We start from the raw sequence: 20,697 nt of genomic DNA on the forward strand, positions 1-20,697 counted from the left end.
CGCGTGAACTGCTATTTTTGCCGCGCTGATCAATGCGGTTTCCATACAGCTTTCAATGGAACCGCGCTGATCAGTGCAGTATTTGGGCGTTTTTACTTGCGTTTTGAGCGCTGAAACGCCATTAAAAACTCCCAAAACCTCCCTTTTGAAATCAGCGCGGGAACCGCGCTGATCCGCAACCGCCCTGGTGTGAATGAGCTCTTGTACCAGGATATGGATTGGTAGTCTAGAGAATCCCCAATTCCCCTAAGGCCTCATTCACACTGGAATCGTGCTGCGTGCACGGCCGCATCGGGCAGCTCCCGGGAAGGACAAGTGCTGCGTGTTATTAGTACGCAGCCCCCGTCCTTCTCTATGGGACTACGCGGCCATAATGGAACAATGTAAGAAGCAGTAGGGAGACCGCAAACTTTATTTATTAGATAATAAGTAAAACATGAGACCCAACGCATTTTGGGGGTTCAGACATTCCCCCTTCATCAGGGACACAATACAAATAAAAATATAACAGTTGATATGAAATAATACAATGTATCTTATAAGGAATCTACTAAAAGTTTGTTTATAGGAACGCACATACATCTCGTGGAGTCACGAGGCGGCCCAACGAAGTACTGATGGAGGGGGGGTGGTCATAATAATCTGGCCGCTCAGTGGATATGTATTAATAATTCTCATACTAGTGAAACATACGATAAAATGATTGTTTAAAAAAAAATTGGACCCTTCACTATTCTATCAAAACTACAATGAAAAAAAGTTTTGACCTCAGATCCATTTTATAGATGAACTCTGGAAACAAAAACGTTTCATTCTGTTCCTCAATAGCCATTTAGGATTTAGACCATTTGACCTACAACATGCAGACGAGGCATTGTGACCGCATACAGGTTTTTTAGTGCTTTCATATACGTGTGACTTCTAAAAGCACGGAGACGTCATAAACATTAAGCGGCATATTTACAAAGCGGCAAATGTGATATTCACTGGCGGTGGATCAATTGCTGTCATTAAAACCTGCACCTGCAGGGAATGTTTAGCCAGATCCTGGTACGTAAGCAGCCTTCCTGGGCTCTCTCACTGATGCATTTCCCTCAGTGCAAACAAACCCAACAATTAAACTGATGCTAAACTCCCGAGTTAAATCTTCAAAATACAATCAAGTCCCTGAACTATTATTAACAATGTATCTTATTTATCACTCGGCTGTAGATCCTCCAATCATCTGTGAATTGGTGCTGACACTGTCCTTCCTCCTGGAGGGGGGCTACGTCTGTTCCCCATGGTCCCTGTGTGTGTTGTAAAGTAGTCACCGCTCCAAGCTCGCACCTGTAATGGACTACAATCCAGTGGCGTAACAATGGCCATAGCGACCCAGGCGGCACGGGGGGGCCCGGCCAGGACATCCCCTGATGCCGTACAGGCCGCCTGGGTCGCTGTGGCATCTCATGCTGCTGGCTGTCACTGGTGGCTGTGAAAAGGAACGAGCCGCTGTTCAGATCACTGACAGTGAGTGTGTGCAGCGGTATCTTCCTCTCCAAAGCCGCTAGTGACAGCCAGCAGCGGCGCAGGAGGAGGTTGGACCCGGCATTGGAGGAGGAGGTGGGGCCTGGGGTCGGCAGTGGAGGAGGAGGCGGAGCCCGTCGACTGAGGAGGAGGTGGGGTCCGGGGACGGAGGAGGCGGGGCCCACTAGCGGCCATGGAGGAGGAGGCGGGCAGCCGACCAGCCGACCAGAGACCCTGCAGAGCCCACCATAGAGAGTCTATGGTGGGCTCTGCAGGGTCACTTTCAGGTGGGCTGTTTGGGATCTCAGGTGGGTGCTGCAAGGGGCGTAACTAGAAATCACAGGGCCCCATACACAATTTTGCTATGGGGCCCTGTGGTTTCTAGTTACGCCCCTGATACAATCCCAATACAAATGAATAAACTAAGCATGAGATTGTAGTTCATCCCGGGAGCGAGCTTGAAGCGGTGACTACTTTACAACACACACAGGGACCATGGGGAACAGACGTAGCCCCCCTCCAGAAGGAAGGACAGTGTCAGCACTAATTCAAAGATGATTGGAGGATCTTCAGCCGAGTGATACACAAATAACATGCATTGTTGTTCAGAGTTAAGTGACTTGAAGATTTTTAAGATTTAACTCCTGACTTTAGTGTCACTTTAAGCTCACACTGAGTGAAATGCGTCAACCCAGGTGACTGCTTCTGTACCAGGATCCGCAGGAATATACTTTGTGATTATTGAATAGAAGTGCAACTCCTTGCTGTGTGAGGCTGAAAAAAGCTGGGAGCTGGCACTCGAGATTCTGAGCGTCGGTGGGTATCATTTATCTGGAGACATGACCTCTGTTTTCAAATGTGATGCAGTGAAAGCTGAATGTCAGAATCACTATCTCTAAGTGTTTATTTCTATGGAGAAATAATGATTGTTCCTCCAGAATATTCATTGCAGTTACATCAGAACCTTCCATGGTTCCTCTTTATAGTGAAGCAATAAGTAATGTGAAGCGAAATGTATCCATATAATCATACAAAGCTTCCCCCTGGACGATGTGCTTTGAGACGCTCCGGGGAGGAAGTGATGAGCGATAGCTGAGAATTCCCATTGTACTTCCAGTTGTTTCATGACTTGAATATGATCTCCGTGACCCGGTGTCCCTGTAGCATGTTAGGAGGCACCTCCTAGGGGGAGAAGTCAGCGCCTGGGTCACAGTCAAAGCATCACATGACTGCGCAGCCGCAGGAGAGCGCGGGCGGGTGACGCTTGGCGTACACTCTGCGTTCCCGACCGTACACGTGAGACGACAGGCTCTTCCCTCTGTATTCGTACTGCACGTGCACCACCGGGATCAGCTCCACCATCTGCTGCTGTGGGAGGAAACAAATGAGATAATAATAATAATATAGCCGCCTATGGTCAAGAGAACCTGTCATCTTGCAGCCATGAAGAAATACACACAAAGGTGCAGCTTCACTTCACAAGGAATGGCTGATATCATTAGGACACAATGTGCTTTGTAACAATTGTAACACCAGTGTATTCTATTCCTATTGTATTCTGCAAAGGTGATTATCGGAATATAAATTCTTCAATGGAAACTGCAGCCACCATTGTGTATTGGGAATGGGTGCTCTTAAAGGAGAACTATGGGGTCAGGGCTTTTCCCCATAGTTCTCCTTAGGGTAACGGGAGGACACAAACTAGCGTCCTCCCATCACCCTAGGCTCAGTATATAGGGCGCCCAGCTCACTATATACTGAGACGCCGGAGCGGATCCCGACATCGATGTCGAGATCCGCCCAGCTGCGTGAGTGACAGCTTGCTCCGCCTATCTAGAGGCAGAGCCAGCTGTACCCGCCCCCTCCCCCGTCCATTCCACCAGTCAGCGCTGGCGGATCGGAGCGGGGAGGGGGGAATCCAGCCCCTCCCCTGTCACGGCAGAGAGCCGTGACAGGATCAAGAAGTGAACAAACGCCGGTATGTGTTCGCTCACCTCCCGATCTACTGAGCCGACCTGTGACAGTCTCATTGTCACAGGTTGGCTAGAACTATGAGGTGAGTGAAAAGCCCTAACCCCATAGTTCTCCTTTAAAGTATATCGAAACACAAAAACAAAACTGTCATATATTGCAGCTTAACAGTGTTTAAAAATGGTGACTGCATTCGTTTTCTCTTTTCGGGCTAAGTACATTTTCTGCACGGACAAAGAAATACCTGTTGATCATGCCAGTAACTTCCTGGGCAGTGAGCTGAAATCTCAAACTATGTTGTCAGCTTTCCCAGCTATCTTTGGTGAACTACAAACCGCTCATCTTTATGTAATGGAGATCAGGAGATGGGAAGGTGTTTGTAGACCAAAACATGAAAGCAGCCTAGAGTGAAGGTCCCCACACGCCTTACTATAATCGTACGATAATGGCGGGAAATCCCGCGATCGCACGATTATCGTAAGGTGTGTGGAAGCCGTGCGACCTCTACTACTGTAAGGTCGCACGACTTTTAACTTACGGACATGTTCGAAAACCCGCCGAGCATCGTACGATGTTCGGCGGGTGTGTAGCATGTTCGTACGATAAAAGCCGTACTGGCTTTTATCGTACGATGCTCGGCGGGTTTGTGGCATGTTCGTAAGATAAAAGCCGTACGGGCCAGTGTGCGCAAGCGCACACTGCCCGTTCGGCATTGCGGTCATAGGAAGCCCGCCCCTCAGGGGGCGTGGCTTGCGATCATCGCAAGTACGATCTGCCTATGCAAGATAGGCAGATCGTACGTTTTTTAAAGTACCTTACAACCATCGCAAGACAAAAGTGTTGCGATGGTTGTAAGGTGTGTGCCCGGCCTAAGCCTGAATAGACACATTACAGTGAGCGGACAGGAAATGTGTTATTGGCAGGATCTAAAGGAAAAAAAATAAAGGCCTGAAAATAAGAAAACAAATGCAGCCACCACATCTAAAGACCGATAAGATACAATATGTTATATTTTTCTTTTTCTGCTCAGATACAATTTAGACAGAAATGCTCCAACAAGTGAACAATTCTTTGGCGCCATCCTGTGGCTGGAAATAAGTAATGCAGTTTAAAAAAACAGGACTATTTATATAGCAAATAATTGATCTGATGATCCTTCACCGACCCCAAACACCACTTCACCACATTTATAAAACCCATCCACCATCTGAATTTGCACAAAATGAGTTACATTTGTAGCACAATTTTTTTGGTGTGTCTGAATATATACACTGAGATTTGTGCAATCTGCAGCGACTCCTACAAATTGTGATTGCCTGGATTCCTGAATTGGGTGATTCTCTACAAATCACATCTGCAGGAAAATAGAGAGAAGGATCGAGACAAAGCAAATCGGATTTTTTAGGTAAGGATCTGCAGTTTTCTTGAACCTTGCAATGGATGTAGCTGACTGGAGCTTCCCTTTATTTCCAGCAAGCAGTGAGGTTTTTATTGTATTATTATTATTTGTGACTTTTATATGACTTTCTCATTGTTATATATACCGTGTTTCCCTGAAAATAAGACACTGTCTTATATTATTTTTTTTTGGCTCAAAAAAGCGCACTAGGTCTTATTTTCGGGGTAGGTCTGATTTTATTTTTTTTTAATGTACAACAATCCAAAGTTAATGCGAATCCAAATCCAAATGAAATAATCCAAAATGGCAAAGTTAAGAATAGGGTGATCAGGGCAGTCAGGGGTGCCGTACCTTTCCAAGAGCAGTTTGGTAACCAATCGCTGGCCAGAATGAGCGAAGCGCGCTTTCACTATCGATTCCTCACAGGAGGAGTGCATTTGGTATCACTCCGCCTCTGAGCCAGCGCTATTGAGGAGGCATTGGCGGCTCTGCTCCCTCCGCTGCCGCCTCGCTTCCTCTAGCGCTGGCTTCGTTGGCACCGCTGATTCTTTCCCGCGGCTCTTTAAGTTCCCCCTCATGCCACCACCGGCCCTGGGAATGCTCACAACTAGGTCTTCTTTTTGAGGGAAACAGTCAAACCTTCTATTCCATGTTTTGTTATACACAGTAACTGCTGGAGGGAACTCTGTGTCTGACGTATTCAGAAGGGACACTAACTAAAACTAGCAAAAATAATTTTGCAATATATCGGCATTTGGTATTCTATACTGTATACATATCGATCAATATTGAATCCTGATGACAACGTTTTATTTGTTATTTGTAGCATTGATGAAGGGGGAACCCTTCGAACCCCTGAAACATGTTTGATTATTATGATACAAGATTCCTTATAATATCAAATCATAACTTTTTCACGTTCTAGTTCTGTTGCTTCTCTTTGCACAGGAGATCAAACTATGGCAGAGAACTGGCTGGACAACTAGGCCACTGGGTGATGGTGGAAATGGATTTTGGCAACGGAAGCCTATGAATTCCACTGATATGGTTTTCCTGAGAGATAAAGTGTATCTGACAAAAAAAACACCCTGAGCTACTTCCTTCTACAAGTGATACTAAGATAGGGGGAGGGGGAGTACCTGGTGGGACTGGCAGTCAGTCTAAGGAAGGATGGGACTTGGTGGGACTGGCAGTCAGTCTAAGGAAGGATTGGACCTGGTGGGACTGGCAGTCAATCTAAGGAAAGATGGGACTTGGTGGGACTGGCAGTCATTCTAAGGAAGGGTGTGACCTAGTGGGACTGGAAGTTAATCTATAGAAGGATGGGACCTGGCGGGACTGGCAGTCAATCTAAGGAAGAATGGGACTTAGTGAGACTGGCAGTCATTCTAAGGAAGGGTGTGACTTGGTGGGACTGGCAGTCAATCTAAGGAAGGATGGGACCTGGCCTAGGCCTGGCAGTCAATCTAAGAATTGATGGGACCTGATGGGCCTGGCAGTCAGTCTAAGGAAGGATGGGATCTGGTGGGACTGGCAGTCAATCTAAGGAAGGATGGGACCTGGTGGGACTGGCAATCAATCTAAGGAAGGATAGTACCTGGTCGGGCTGGCAGTCAATCTAAGGAAGGATGGGACCTGGTGTGTCTGGCAGTCAATCTAAAGAAGGATAGGACCTGGTGGGCCTGGCAGTCAATCTAAGGAAGGATAGGACTTTGTTGGGCTTGGCAGTCAATCTAAGGAAGGATAGGACTTGGTGGGCCTAGCAGTCAATCTAAGAAAGGATAGGACCTGGTGGGCCTGGCAGTCAATCTAAGGAAGGGTGGGACCTGGCAGTCAATCTAAGGAAGGATAGGACCTGGTGGTACTGGCAGCCAATCTAAGAAAGGATAGGACCTGGTGGGCCTGGCAGTCAATCTAAGGAAGGATGGGACCTGGCAGTCAATCTAAGGAAGGATAGGACCTGGTGGTACTGGCAGCCAATCTAAGAAAGGGTGTCAGCTAGTGGGCCTGGCAGTCAATCTAAGGAAGGTTGGGACCTGGAGAGACTAGCAGTCAAGGTAAGGGTGCTCAGGAAACAGCAGAATCAGATATAAGGCAAGAACAGCCTTAGGGGCAGCTTTTGGTCCATTCCCACCAGAAGCCTTCAGGAAAATCCAAAACCCCTACAAATAACATTGAAATGACCATAATAAAGGAAATTAATATAAACCTCAGTACAGCAACAATACACCACAGAAGGAGCCGTTTGCTGTACCTGCCTCAGGATGTGATTCGTAGGGCCACAAATCGTCCCGTGTTCCCGGATCAGCCTCTGGGATGCCGTCAGAACCTCGGAAGGATCCGGAAAGCCAGGTAACGGGCAAACCTGAAACAAAACATCCCAGAAGATAATTATAGTCACACAGAATAAATAGCGATAAGACAGAGTCTCCGCTTTGTTATCATTCCGCTGACGGGGAAATCGGTATTTCCACGACCAAATCCATCTCCCCGAATCCCTCTCCCTCATCCCAAATCCCCGGCTGCACCTCGGAAGCGGGGGAAACTTTCTTTCCTCGGTACTTCAACTTTTAATAAATTCCCCGGGAACTCTTATGAGAGATTTGCTTTGGCCGCATTGACCGCTGAAGCGTTTCAAGGAAACATCGAAGCCGTCCAGAAGATCTTGTCTGAATGATTGAGAGAATATTGGTGAGCAGCCACAAGCAGCAAATTCATCTATAACAACAACATTCCTAATAACCTGCAGAGCGGGCAGGATGGGGAGCCAGTTCACTTTCTGTGGCTCGCAAAATCCAAAACCGTTCCCCCATGTGAGGGTCTCCTCTGGCTGCTCTCATTGGTTGCCACAAGCCAAAAACATACTGGTAGCTTAAAGCAGAACTCCGGCCATTAAAAGAGTTAATTTAAATTATTTTATGAATAGCTGTAAAGGATATAAATCTACTTTGTGTGCGCCAAATGGCTTTTGCAAATATTAAAGTAGCAGAGACATCATCACCGTGCTATACACAGCCTGTACATAGAGCAGAGCTGCGGGAGGGACCCAGCAGGCTCCACCCACTACAAAACTAAACCGAGGGGGCGGAGACAAGACCAGTCACCCTGCAAATGGAGAGAGAGCAGCAGTGACCATTCTTTATTACATGAGGGGGTGGAGACAAGACCAGTCAGCCTGCACAAAAATAGAGCAGCAGTGAGCGGTCTTATTTACAGGAAGGGGCGGAGACAAGACCAGTCACCCTGCACAAGGAGAGAGAGCAGCAGTGACCGGTCTTTATTACAGGAGGGGTGCGGAGACAAGAACAGTCACTCTGCACAAGGAGAGAGAGCAGCAGCGACCTGTCTTTATTACAGGAGGCTCCAAATCTCACACTGGATTACTGCACAGATCTGGAAGAAATACACAAAGCTCACCAAGATGATACCCCACACCATCCAAAACTTTAAAAAAGACTTTGTCTGTAGTCACACGTTCAATGCACCGCAGCAAAAGTAGAAGTAGCGTGCAGGGCTGGGACATTATATTGTATGGTCATGTAGGGTCCGGAATTTCTGAGATTAGTTCACATGTTCTCTGCATTGAACACTTAAGGGTGTTCGTTGTGTGCGAATAATGACGACAACAAAAGTTCTTGATATATTTCCTTTTCAGGTCGAATGTATTGTGATGTAATACTGGATTATGGCCACTAGATGGCGCTGGAGAGCAGAAGACATACATATATACCGAGATACTTATTTCCTATGCTTTTCTGCTCCATCTAGTGGCCTTGATGAGGTATTACATCACAATACATTTGACGTGTAGAAGAGCAAATAGCAAAAATGAAGGCTTTAATCCAATCTATAAAGCATGCAGACACGGCCACCACCTTTAGATTTTGATGAACCAGTAATTCAAAAGGAATAGATGTGCAATCAAATCGACTTTGACCATAAAGTGATTGTTGTTTGTGTATGTGGTCCTTGCAGTATCGCCCAAACTGCAGGGTGCTCACACACTACACTCTAGAGCAGTGGTAGGCAACCTCATCACTCCAGCTGTGGTGAAATTACAAATTCCATCATTCCTCTGCCTCTGGGAGTCATGCCTCTTTCTGTCAGAGTCTTGCGGTGCATCATGGGGCTTGTAGTTCCACAACAGCTGGAGGGTCCAGAGATGCCCACCCTTGCTCTAGAGCAGACATAGGCAACCTTGGCATTCCAGCTCCTTTGGAACTACAAGTCCCATGAGGCATTGCAAGACTCTGACAGCCACAGGCATGTCTCCCAGAGACAGGGGCATAATTGGATTTGCGGTTGCAGCACTGCTGGAGTGCCGAAGTTGCCTACCCATGCTCTAGCATTTACATAGAATGGTGAGATAAACAGAAACCGTCTGGGGAGCTACTGGTAAAAACTAACGGTAAACTGATACACTGTGGCGATGGTTTTGCTCCGGCATCAATGAACGGCGCATCATCATATCACAAAGCAATCAAGCATGGTTGTTTTCACTAAGACAACAGATCGATGCGCTTGTTGGCTTATCTAATGACAGGATGTCCGGGGGATTCTAGAATTATTGACAATCCCCTTCAAGGATCTCTTATTTAATAGCACTAATACATCATTTATTACGGCGCACGGCGTTCTCGGCGGCAGCTGAAAGTTTACGGAGCGGAGCGCTCGGCCCCTCTGCGGTAGTTACAGACAGACGGGTGAGATGTTTAATATGGAAAGATAAGCAGACTTGCTGCATAGAGGCCGAGTAAGTCTGATTTCCAAGAAGAGTCCCGGCTGGTTCACAGTTTTACTGTTTGCATTAAAAGTTATATTTTCAAGAAAAGTTTCAAGAATTTTCTTGGCAACAATGTATCGTACACAAAAGTTTATCAATTAAGAATTATTTTAAGGGTGTATGGGAAGGGGCTAAATAAACAATAGAACACTTAAAGTGGCACTAAACTCAGGAGATAAACCTAAAGAATACATTCAAATACCTTAACTATGAAGAACAATGTATCTTATTTGTGTAGATCCTCCCATCATCTCTGAATTGGCGCTGACACTGTCCTTCCTTCTGGAGGGGGGCTACTTTTGTTTCCCATGGTCCCTGTGTGTGTTGTAAAGTAGTCACCGCTGTGCCCTCCCCTGTCTGTTTCTCCACTCAGTGCTGGAGGATCCCCACCTCCCGATATCCTACTCCCACCTCCCAATATCCTACACTCACCTCCCGATATCCTACTCCCACCTCCCGATATCCTACTCCCACCTCCCAATATCCTACACTCACCTCCCACAACTCCGGATCCCCATCCCCCACCTCCGGATATCCTACCTCCACCTCCACCTCCCATCATCTCTGAATTGGCGCTGACACTGTCCTTCCTTCTGGAGGGGGGCTACTTTTGTTTCCCATGGTCCCTGTGTGTGTTGTAAAGTAGTCACCGCTGTGCCCTCCCCTGTCTGTTTCTCCACTCAGTGCTGGAGGATCCCCACCTCCCGATATCCTACTCCCACCTCCCAATATCCTACACTCACCTCCCGATATCCTACTCCCACCTCCCGATATCCTACTCCCACCTCCCAATATCCTACACTCACCTCCCGATATCCTACTCCCACCTCCCAATATCCTACACTCACCTCCCGATATCCTACACTCACCTCCCGATATCCCACCTCCCAATATCCTACACTCACCTCCCGATATCCTACACTCACCTCCCGATATCCTACTCCCACCTCCCAATATCCTACACTCACCTCCCGATATCCCACCTCCCGATATCACACCTCCGGATATCCTACCTCCACCTCCCAATATCCTACCCCCACATCCTGATATCCCACCTCCAAATATCGGAGGATCGGAGCGGGGAGGGGGGAATCCCTGCGGGGAGCGGTGACTGACAGTCAAGGCTCTCTGCAGGGAGATGATCAGAAAGTGAGCGAGCGACGGTATGCGTTCGCTCACTTCCCGATCTATTGAGCCGACCTGTTTCATTGTCACACGTCGGCTCGAACTATGAGGTTGAGTGAAAATAACTCACCTCATAGTTCTCCTTTAAGGTACTTGAATGTATTTTTAAGATTTAACTCCTGAGTTTAGTGTCACTTTAATTTACCGTAATTTACCATTTAATTTTACCACCAAAGCAAATACTGCCAATTTCACTACTTGTTCCTCATCTGTTATTCTGGCTTTCATATATTCATTGGGAGTCTCTTTGTTTCTGTCATTCAGGTCACTATTTAGCTCATGTTCCCCTGTTGAATAACCCCATCAAGTTGCAGATAACCCCATTATTGCTCTGCAATGTGCCCGTTCATCCCTCCTGCCATATACGCAACAGTCGTCCACCTACCGTCACATCGCTGTCCTTCACAATCACCTCCCCGGTCACCTTCCGTAGGAGACTGGTGGGAAAATTAAGCTCAGGAACTGGAGAAGTGCAGATGTATTCCGAATGCAGAGTCCTCCTGAAATGACAGAAAAAGAGTTCTGTGCCATATTAAAGGATCAGTCTACCTATAATTGATATTTAGGGGAGTTATTCACTTAAATGCCAAAGGCAGCCGAGTGAATAACTGAGCCCAAGTGAGATGAACGTTGTTCGGCTATTCACTTCAGCCTTGCACTTCAGCCTTGCGCGCCTTTGGTCAGCCGAACATGCTCTGAATGTTCGGCTGAGCCGAAGTGCAGAAGGAGTTCGACTCCTGCTGCACTTCGATCCAACATTCTCATAGGGGCCAAAGGGCAGTGAGTGAATAGTCGAATGCCGCATAGCAGCATTCGGCTCGACTATTCTGCTCTCTACCTCCGAGGTAGCGTGCAGAATAGAAAAAAAAAAACGTAAATGAGAGAGAAAAAAAATGTTGAAAAATTATTTTAAAAAATATATAAAATCAGGAAAATTCAAAAAAATTAAGAAAATAAGAAAAAATATTTTAAAGATAAAAAAAAAATAATGAAAAAATTACGCACGCAACCAACTTACGCCGCATAATGTTGAATCTGACAGATGTGGACAAAATATAAACAATTGGGTGACATCACTGCTAGCTCCGCCCAACTGTTTCCTATTGGCCAGCACCTGCCAGAGTCTTCTAGCTGGTCCTGTGCAATAAATAACAACTAGGCAGAGCCAGCTGTGACGTGATGGCCGGCTCCGCCCAGGTTTTATTTTTTAATGACAGATCACCTTCCCCAGATCATTTGGGGATGCTGATCTGTCATTACAACTGGGCGGAGCGAGCTGTGAGATCACGGCTGGCTCCACCCAGCTGTCATGTTGCGTGAAGAATGGTTGGCCCTTCGGCCGACCTTTCTCCACACTTCGGGTGTCACTACGGCTCAGGCGAGAAGAAGCATATGGGTTCGGCTCAGCTGAGCCACTCGGCTCCTGTAGGGGCTACAGTGAATAGCCCGTACAGCAGCCCTTCGGTTCAAGTGAACCGAAAGGCTACAGCGGCCAAAGTGAGCCGAAGGATCTTAGTGTTTGTTAGATGCTGGATAGTTAAACCATGTGACTTGGAGTCTTGAGGAGACTCTGTTGGTGAGATCTCTGTACTGAGTTCCCGGGTCTGCACACCGTCTATAACCATAATGAGAGTTCCCATCATCCCTGATGGCTTTTTTATTCATTTTACAAGATGTAGTAGGTGTCAGTGGTAACTGGAACACACAAAAGTGAATGGGAACACCCCAAACTCCCAGGTGGATCCAAACAGAGAGTCGAGAATGATGGCAGGGAGATCTCACAGTTGGAGAATCCAAGACATGTCAAAATCCAGAGGCCGCCTCAGCCCACCAGGTTTCAGCTATAGTTAAAATATCACTTTTGGGTTGAATGAGTCTTTAAAGATCCACTTGACAAATAAATTTTTTTGGAAAACATTCTAAGGTGAGTTAAAACACACTCCAGTTATTGCCAAAAAGAAAACTTCAAAATGCATACAGGGGACCTGGCCTACCTAACCGTCCTGGGATAGTTGCAGCCCATCAGGACATTCCACTGCTAAAGGGAAACTGGTGGATGAAGGGCACATGGAGGCTGTCAGTTCTGTCCTCCTTCATTCCTGACCTCCAAATCTCTCTTCCTAAGACTACTATTTGCAGAAATATTTCAGTATTTCAGGCCCGTGTTAAAATCTTCCAATGGCCCAACCTGTTCTCGTGACAGCTGTCTTAGAGGTGGAGACATTTCCACTTACTTCCTGGTGTGTATTTGAGAAAGGAAATTAAGGGAATTATTTCCTAACTAAAACTTTAGATATACTTTAAATTGAAAGGAAGATTTCAAAGTTTGTTTCCCCATTTGCCCCTTCTCCCCCGAGATAAGGTTGCACCCCCACTCCACCCCAAAGCTCCACACTTACTAAGTTCTTGCTGCAGGCCAGAGTCTTCCTCCACACATGTGCAGCAGAACTTCAAAGACTTCTATGGGCCTGGGATACAGATTGTCTCCAATCCATTTCTCCGAACCATAGAAGTCTATATGGTTCTCCCAAGACTCCAGCTGAGGAACATCTAATTTTGCAAAGTGGGCAAACTGACATTGAAAGCCCTACATATACATATGTAGCCACAATCAGAGAATGGTCAGTATATCATCAGCCTTGATGTGAACAAATATTTTCCTGCAGTTCACTTTCATCTTACCATGTGATGGAGAGCTGCAGGTAGTGGACGAGTCTTCTCTCGCCTTTGCAAACAGGACAGACTTTTTTGCCACGTCCGGAACACTTGCTGCATCTGGAACGGAGACATTGAACGTTCACTTGAAAGCCAAAGTCAAACCAAAACTTTGTATTTAGCTTTGGATAGAAAAGGGAAGGTTGGTACCTTTAACAGGTTTTAATGATATGATTGGGAAGATTTGCCATCACCTTCCAGGACGAGGCCATAAAGATATCACCCCTCCTAGATATTTGTATGTCCTGAGAGGTGGTGCTGGTGCAAAGTTGATTTGTATTGTTCCAAAAAAACTTTGGTTGGTCCCAGAATAGGCAGAGTACGCTGTACTAAAGGGTTCTTCTGTGGCTGCTCAACTCTCGGGATGGGCCACCAATGGAACAGATCCTTCACAGGTAAGTTTGGGTGCTGGTGGGCAAAGAGCACTGTGAAAAGTACCCCCAAGGCCAGAAGCTTTTCCCTCAATCATGTTGTCAAACAAACAAATACATAGACTTTCCAAAGTTGCGAGCATCTTGACCACTTTTTGCAGCACAACCAACATCCAAACTTTCTTGTTCTGAAGACAAGATGATGATAAATTACTCTAATAGGAACAGTGAGTATAACAATATTTTCAACTGTGGTCAGGGACAGCTTAGAACCGTGGTCACGTACTTGCTGCCCCCCGTGACTTCCATACCTACCAACATTTCAGTCCCAGTTCCAGGGACACAGTTAACCACACCTACTGTCCACCTCAGATCCACCAAGTGGTTGGGCTGTCCTAACAAGACTCCGCCCACTTACAGGAGTTTTCCATCTAAACCACACCTCTAATTATGCAGGGGCCACCCACTCCTGGCCCCCGATCAATGAATACCTTATTAAGTTGATGCCCATGCGCAATAACTCAAATAAGAGAGCCACTGTAATCCTGGCACAAGGCCCGGGACACAGCATCATCAGAATTATGGGTCCAAGGATGGCAGGACTGTCCAGGTAAATCCAGGACATCTATAGACTTCCTGTGCCAATGATACCTACCCCTAATTTATTGTCCTGCCTCATCAGGAGAGGAAGTGAGTGTGAATCTCCCCAATGGAGACAAAGACAACAAATAAAAACTGACAGAATTGATAACCCTTTCATACTCTCTCCGAAATACAATAAAGTTTTGGCTGGCGTTGGGCTTTGGATGGTTTCATAATTTATTCATTCTATTTCATTTTACTGTTTAGCAGAGATTGAAATCCTTTTATGCCTTAGGGACATTGTATTTTGTTCACTGAGCTTCAAAATGATTTGCATTTACCTTATTAAGTTAATGCGCAAAGTATAGCAACCTACAGCAACTTAGCAGTCATTGCACAACGCTTTGATTGGTGCTAAAAGTTTAAATTGGATTCGGTTGCTCTGGATGAATGCATGCGGTTGCTTTGTGTTACTGATTATCAGGCAGTGCCTCAACCAATAGCTAGCCAGGCAAATAATTGATGGTTAGCGCTCACCTCTTCCTGCCGCTACCAGCACACCCGGGGCACCTCTTGTTCCTGGACCGCTGTCGGCTTCCACTGGAGCAGCGGCATCTAAACTGCACAGACATTGGGAAGGCTTCAATACACATACTGGAGGTTTGTGAGTACTCACAAGAGAGGTACGACTTACCTGTCCCGAGCCTCCACACCTGGAACACTTACAGCGTCCTCGTCCCTGACACTTTTGGCACACCTGAGCAAGAAAATCACAATTAAGAGGAAGAAAGAAGTACCCACTATGAACAACAATGTATCTTATTTGTATATCACTCGGCTGTAGATCCTCCAATCATCTCTGACACTGCCCTTCCTTCTGGAGGGGGACTACTTTTGTTCCTCATGGTCCCTGTGTGTGTTTAAAGTAGTCACCGCTCCAAGCTCACTCCCGGGATGGACTACAATCTCAAGTTAAAGGAGAACTATGGGGTTAGGGCTTTTCCCCATAGTTCTCCTTAGGGTAATGGGAGGTATACAGCTCGCGGTATACTGAGACGCCGCAGCTGAAGCGGATCCCGACAATTATGTCTGGATCTGCCCAGCTGCGTGACTGACAGCTGGCTCTGCCTATCTAGAGGCAGAGTCAGCTGTACCCACCCCCTCCCCCGTCCGTTCCGCCAGTCAGCGCAGGAGGATCGGAGCAGGGAGGGGGGAATCCAGCCCCTCCCCTGTCACGGCAGAGAGCCGTGACAGGATCGAGAAGTGAGCGAACGCCATTATCTGTTCGCTCACTTCCCGATCTACTGAGCCGACCTGTGACAGTCTCATTGTCCCAGGTCGGCTAGAACTATGAGGTGAGTGAAAAGCACTCACCTCATAGTTCTCCTTTAAGTTTAAAAATTTGTACAGAGATTGTAGTCCATCACAGGAGCGAGCTTGGAGCGGTGACTACTTTACAACACACACAGGGACCATGGGGAACTAAAGTAGCCCCCCTCCAGAAGGAAGGACAGTGTTAGCACCAATGAATTGAATACATTCACCAACGTTCACTGACCTCTGCATGTACCTGCAGTGTTATATCAACCTTCACTCACCTTCAGCTCGGAAGAATTGGGAAGAGGAATTCTCTCTGATCCCTCCTGGAACATTTTTGGTGTCTGGACTGGGATGTTCCACAGCTGTGGCTCTGCTCCCCTGTTAGGCTTGTCAAGTCTTTGGCCTGAAGACACCAACATAGTAAAGGCTTGGAAAAAAAAAAGCTCTAATACCTTATTTATTTCCTATTTTTTAACATCTTAAGGAAAAGAATGATATTTAAGGTATACCCTAAGCCATCTTTTAGTAAAGATAGAACATTCCACTTAACACTTATTTGTAAAGATTTCAAATAGAACTCAAGTAATGTAAGGAAGGATTATAACCCCTGTCATCTATTTTTACCATCTGTGTCCCATTGGGGAGGTTTTTCTTGACTTCCTGTCCAATAGCCACAACAGGATTTGAGAGGTAATGACTCCAAAGAGAGGGAAGGCCCCAGTGGTCACCAGAAATAGTGTCCCCATTAGAAGATTTCCCCTCTATCCCTGTTCCGGTGACAACCCAAAATGTGGGAATTTCTTTTACTTTCAGGGATAACGGTCGCCAGGACAAACAGAGAGGCTGACTCTCCCTAACGGGGACACAGACAGCAATAAAAAAACAGACGGGTGTCCTAATCTCTTCACTCTATTCCAAAACTGAAAAAAGAACTTTTGACTTAATTTGCATTTTAAAGTGACATTAAACCCTCAGATTTTTTAACATAAAACAATACTGTAATGTGTGCCTTACTGTAATCCATGGTAGTTTCCCTTCTCTTTGCTGCTCTTCCTTTTAAATCCTCATGTCTTCTCATGCTGGGGGAGAACTTCCCTTTGCAGCTGGCTGCCTCTTCCTGTAGTGCTGGCTCAGGTTGTGAACCTGCACACAGACACCATGTATCCATTCCAGAGACAAGGTACTCAGCTGCAAAACAGAAGTTCTGCCCAGCATGAGAACAGATACAGATTTAAAAGGAAGAGCAGCAAAGAGAAGGGAAACTACCATGGATTACAGCAAGGCACACATTACAGTATTGTTTTATGTTAAAAATTAGGGTTTAATGTCACTTTAAGGAAATACACTGTAATAGCCTTTCTCAAGACCTTCTGAGCAGAAGCAGGTAAAGATCTGGTTTTGCTAAATCCCTTGTAATGTTGGTCTATGAATGGTTAATGCTTTTTTAACAAGACTGTTATTTCACGCTACTGCTTCGCTGAGTATTTGCATTATCATTCGGTGTATAGAACTATTTCAGGCTCCGTTGGTCATTTGGAAATGGCAATAAAAATCCCATGTACAGTGATATGTAACATGTAACCGACTCACCGGTATACGGTTTGCTGGTTTTCTCATGCTGTCTGGTCTCTGTGAAGCTCTCCAGCCTGTACTGTCGACATAATGATATTATTTTAAGATAACTTGTAAACTTGGGTTGCATTTAATACTTGATATTGACTTTTGTTGTTAAAACATTTATTAGGTCGGGTTCACACCTGAGCGTTTCTTTTATGCTCGTTTTTCAGCTAGTTTTTTTCGTGTTTTTTCGTTCAGTGAAACGCGCGTTTCACTGGCGGTATGATTTTTTTTTTCCTTTATTTTCTCTATTTAAAAAATGTTTTTTTTTTTAGTTTCACTTTTAAACTTACCACCGGCTCCGCCCCCCTGTGGCGCGGCCGCTCGCAGGGGACAGAACACGGAAGTCGGCAGCCGCCGGAGGACACAGCAGGGATCGTGGACAAGGTAAGACCTGTACGCTGTATTCCCGAGTGTGGCTCGGGGTTACCGCTTTGTTCCCCACTCGGGAATACCAATGTAAACGCGTGGCAAAACGCCCCAAAGAAGCTCCTGTACTTCTTTGGGCATAGGGCATTTTGCAGCGCGTTCCTACGCGCTGTAAAACGCCCAGGTGGGAACCATGCCCATAGGCAATCATTGGTTTTCACATGTTGAGCGTTTTACAGCGTGTAGGAACGCGCTGTAAAACGCCCAGGTGTGAACCAGGCCTTAGATACATTGCATCACTTGCCAGAGGGGCTATAATTATACAACACATGATATGTTTTTAAGGCTCCGCTCTTTTCTAACCGGCCATGCTGTACTCAGTAGTGCACCCGCTGGGAGCTTGGAGAGCAGGTTTGGTTGAATGCAATTTTCTTGATTTCGAAAGAGTCTTCTAAGTCCTTTCACTTGTCTCTATACTCACTCCTACCTTGACCTCTGCTGCTGGATTTGTAAATAAGTATCCTGAAATGTGATATCTTGGTGCTGAGTATAATCAGAAAGGTAGAGAGAAAATCAGGAAAGAGGGTATCTTCTACCTTGTGGAGGGTCATGTTAGAGGGTGCGACCTCTCGAAGGTGGCGTGATGAGAAATGTAGAGTGAAGGTCAGGAGCAGAATATTTTCTACCGTATGTAGGAGGGTGTGATACATCAGGGGAGTGTAGTCAGAGTAGAAACAAGGTCAGATGAAGAGTATCTTCTACTTTATGGAGGGTCATGGTGGAGGGTGTGATACATTGGAGGAGTGTAGTCAGTAAAGTAGAGACACGGTCAGGGGAAGAGTATATTTTACTTTATGGAGGGTCATGTTCTTGGAGGGTGTGATATTCCGCTGGTGATTGCAATCAGAAAGGTGGAGACAAGGTCAGGAACAGAGTATTTTCTACCTTATGGAGCATCGTGTGATATCCTGGTGGTGAGTGTCATCAGAACTGTAGAGGGAAGGTCAGGTGCAGAGTATTTACTGCACAATGGAGGATCATGTTGGAGTATTTATATATCTTGGTTGTGAGTGTAATGAGAACGCTAGCGAGACAACCAGCAGAAGAGTCTTTTCTACCTTTTAGGGAGTCATGTTGGAGGATGTGATACATTGGGGGAGTGTAATTTGAAAAGCAGACACAAGGTCAGCAGCAGAACATCTTCTACTTTATGAAGGGTCGTGTTGGAGAGTGTTATATTCCATTGGCGAGGTAGAGAGAGGGTCAGGAACAGAGTATTTTCTACCTTATGGAGCACCGTGTGATATCCTGGTGGTGAGTGTCATCAGAACTGCAGAGGGAGGGTCAGTAAGGAGAGGGTCATGTTGTAGGGTGTGATATATTGGTGGTGAGTGTCATCAGAAAGGTAGAGAGATAGTCAGAAGCAGAATATCCTCTACTTTATGGAGGGTCATGTTGGAGGGTGTGATATCCGTTTGTTGAGTGTAATCAGGAAAGTAGAGAGAAGGTCTACCTTACGGAGGGCCATGCTACAGGATGTGATATCCCATTAGAGAAGTAAAGAGAAGGTTAGCATTAAAGTATTGTCGTGTTAAAGCACGTGATATCCTAGAGGTGAGTGTAATCAGAAAAGTAGAAAGAAGGTCAGGAGCTCAGTGTTATGTATCATATGGAGGGTCTGGATAAGGCTTTTATACTTTTGCTTGGGACCGTTGCCTGGAAGTCTCCTTACATTTTCTATTAACATTTATAGTGAAGCCCAAACTGTTCTTTTACATTACTCTGCTGATGCTACCACAAACCTAAAAACATTATAGACGTTTGACAGATTTTCCAATGCTCCATGAACGCTGCCACTTACTCGGTACAGCGGCATCTGGGTTAACCTGGTAATGACCAGTTCCTCAGCTCTGGGCGGGTGACAGCAGCATTTGGCAGACAGATACCGGAGTATCGCCTCTCTGGCCTGGTCTTCTGTGATGTCCACATTCCTGGAGAAGGAATTAATAATACTTCTACTGTTACAAAATTAAGAGTTTTTGGTGGTTTCTCAAATAGTCAAAAAGTCTTCCTCAAATAAAAGGTACAGTAAGGCCAAACACGAAAAAAGCATGCAGCTTGGCTCAAGGAATGTAGTCTGCCTGACTGTCTCCGACTTCTTTCTGCTGACTGCCCCTTGAATTCCCTATATTAGGGGGTAACTTTGTGGTTTTAAATTAGGCGAAAATGCAGCCAGTGTGTTCCCTGATGCCTGGCTACGCTGAGCGTAGTGCAGCCTCGCTCTCACATATTAAACATGAGAGAGACATTATACAGCTAAGAATCACATGACTAGATGATTCTGTTCCTCACACAGAAACACTGAAAAGCCTCATCAATTTGACAGCTTAGAATCCCATGAAACTAAAAGTGATCCGAGGGAACTCTATGACGTAGCTCCTAGATGGCTCCTAGATGGCTTTAGCTGCCCACTGATCTCTCTTGTTGGGCTTTGCTTAATAAAATGTAATGCATTCTCATACCCTTTGTACAGTATATTCTAACCCTTCTCCCTGTCAAGAAAATACACCAAGCAGTAGCTGTAGGCAGGTAATACTGATATAACGTACCTGTAAGGAGGAGGACCTCTCATGCCCACTGATCTCTCTTGTTGGGCTTTGCTTAATAAAATGTAATGCATTCTCATACCCTTTGTACAGTATATTCTAACCCTTCTCCCTGTCAAGAAAATACACCAAGCAGTAGCTGTAGGCAGGTAATACTGATATAACGTACCTGTAAGGAGGAGGACCTCTCTCATCCAGCTCATGGAGGATGTCCATGGCGCCTGGTTGATACAAAGTAAAGGCAATAAATGTATATAAATTAATCTTTTATAT

The 20,697-nt window shown here is 45.9% G+C and overlaps 1 protein-coding gene across 1 annotated transcript; it reads right to left on the minus strand.

Annotated features, from left to right (window-relative positions):
* Window positions 1-2,727: 2,727 nt before the first annotated feature.
* LOC108786002 (protein SSUH2 homolog) lies at window positions 2,728-20,640 on the minus strand. Its single transcript, XM_018555210.1, has 10 exons — window positions 20,594-20,640; window positions 19,680-19,809; window positions 17,423-17,483; window positions 16,111-16,235; window positions 15,207-15,269; window positions 15,050-15,132; window positions 13,527-13,619; window positions 11,230-11,344; window positions 7,131-7,241; window positions 2,728-2,874 (listed from the first exon to the last, which is right to left on the minus strand). Exons 1-10 carry the CDS (start codon window positions 20,638-20,640, stop codon window positions 2,728-2,730), a joined length of 975 nt encoding a protein of 324 aa, XP_018410712.1.
* Between the last annotated feature and the right edge of the window lie 57 nt (window positions 20,641-20,697).

This window comes from Nanorana parkeri, unplaced genomic scaffold (genome assembly GCF_000935625.1).
Source record: "Nanorana parkeri isolate BGI_ZX_2015 unplaced genomic scaffold, ASM93562v1 scaffold188, whole genome shotgun sequence".
Taxonomy (NCBI): Eukaryota; Metazoa; Chordata; class Amphibia; order Anura; family Dicroglossidae; genus Nanorana; species Nanorana parkeri.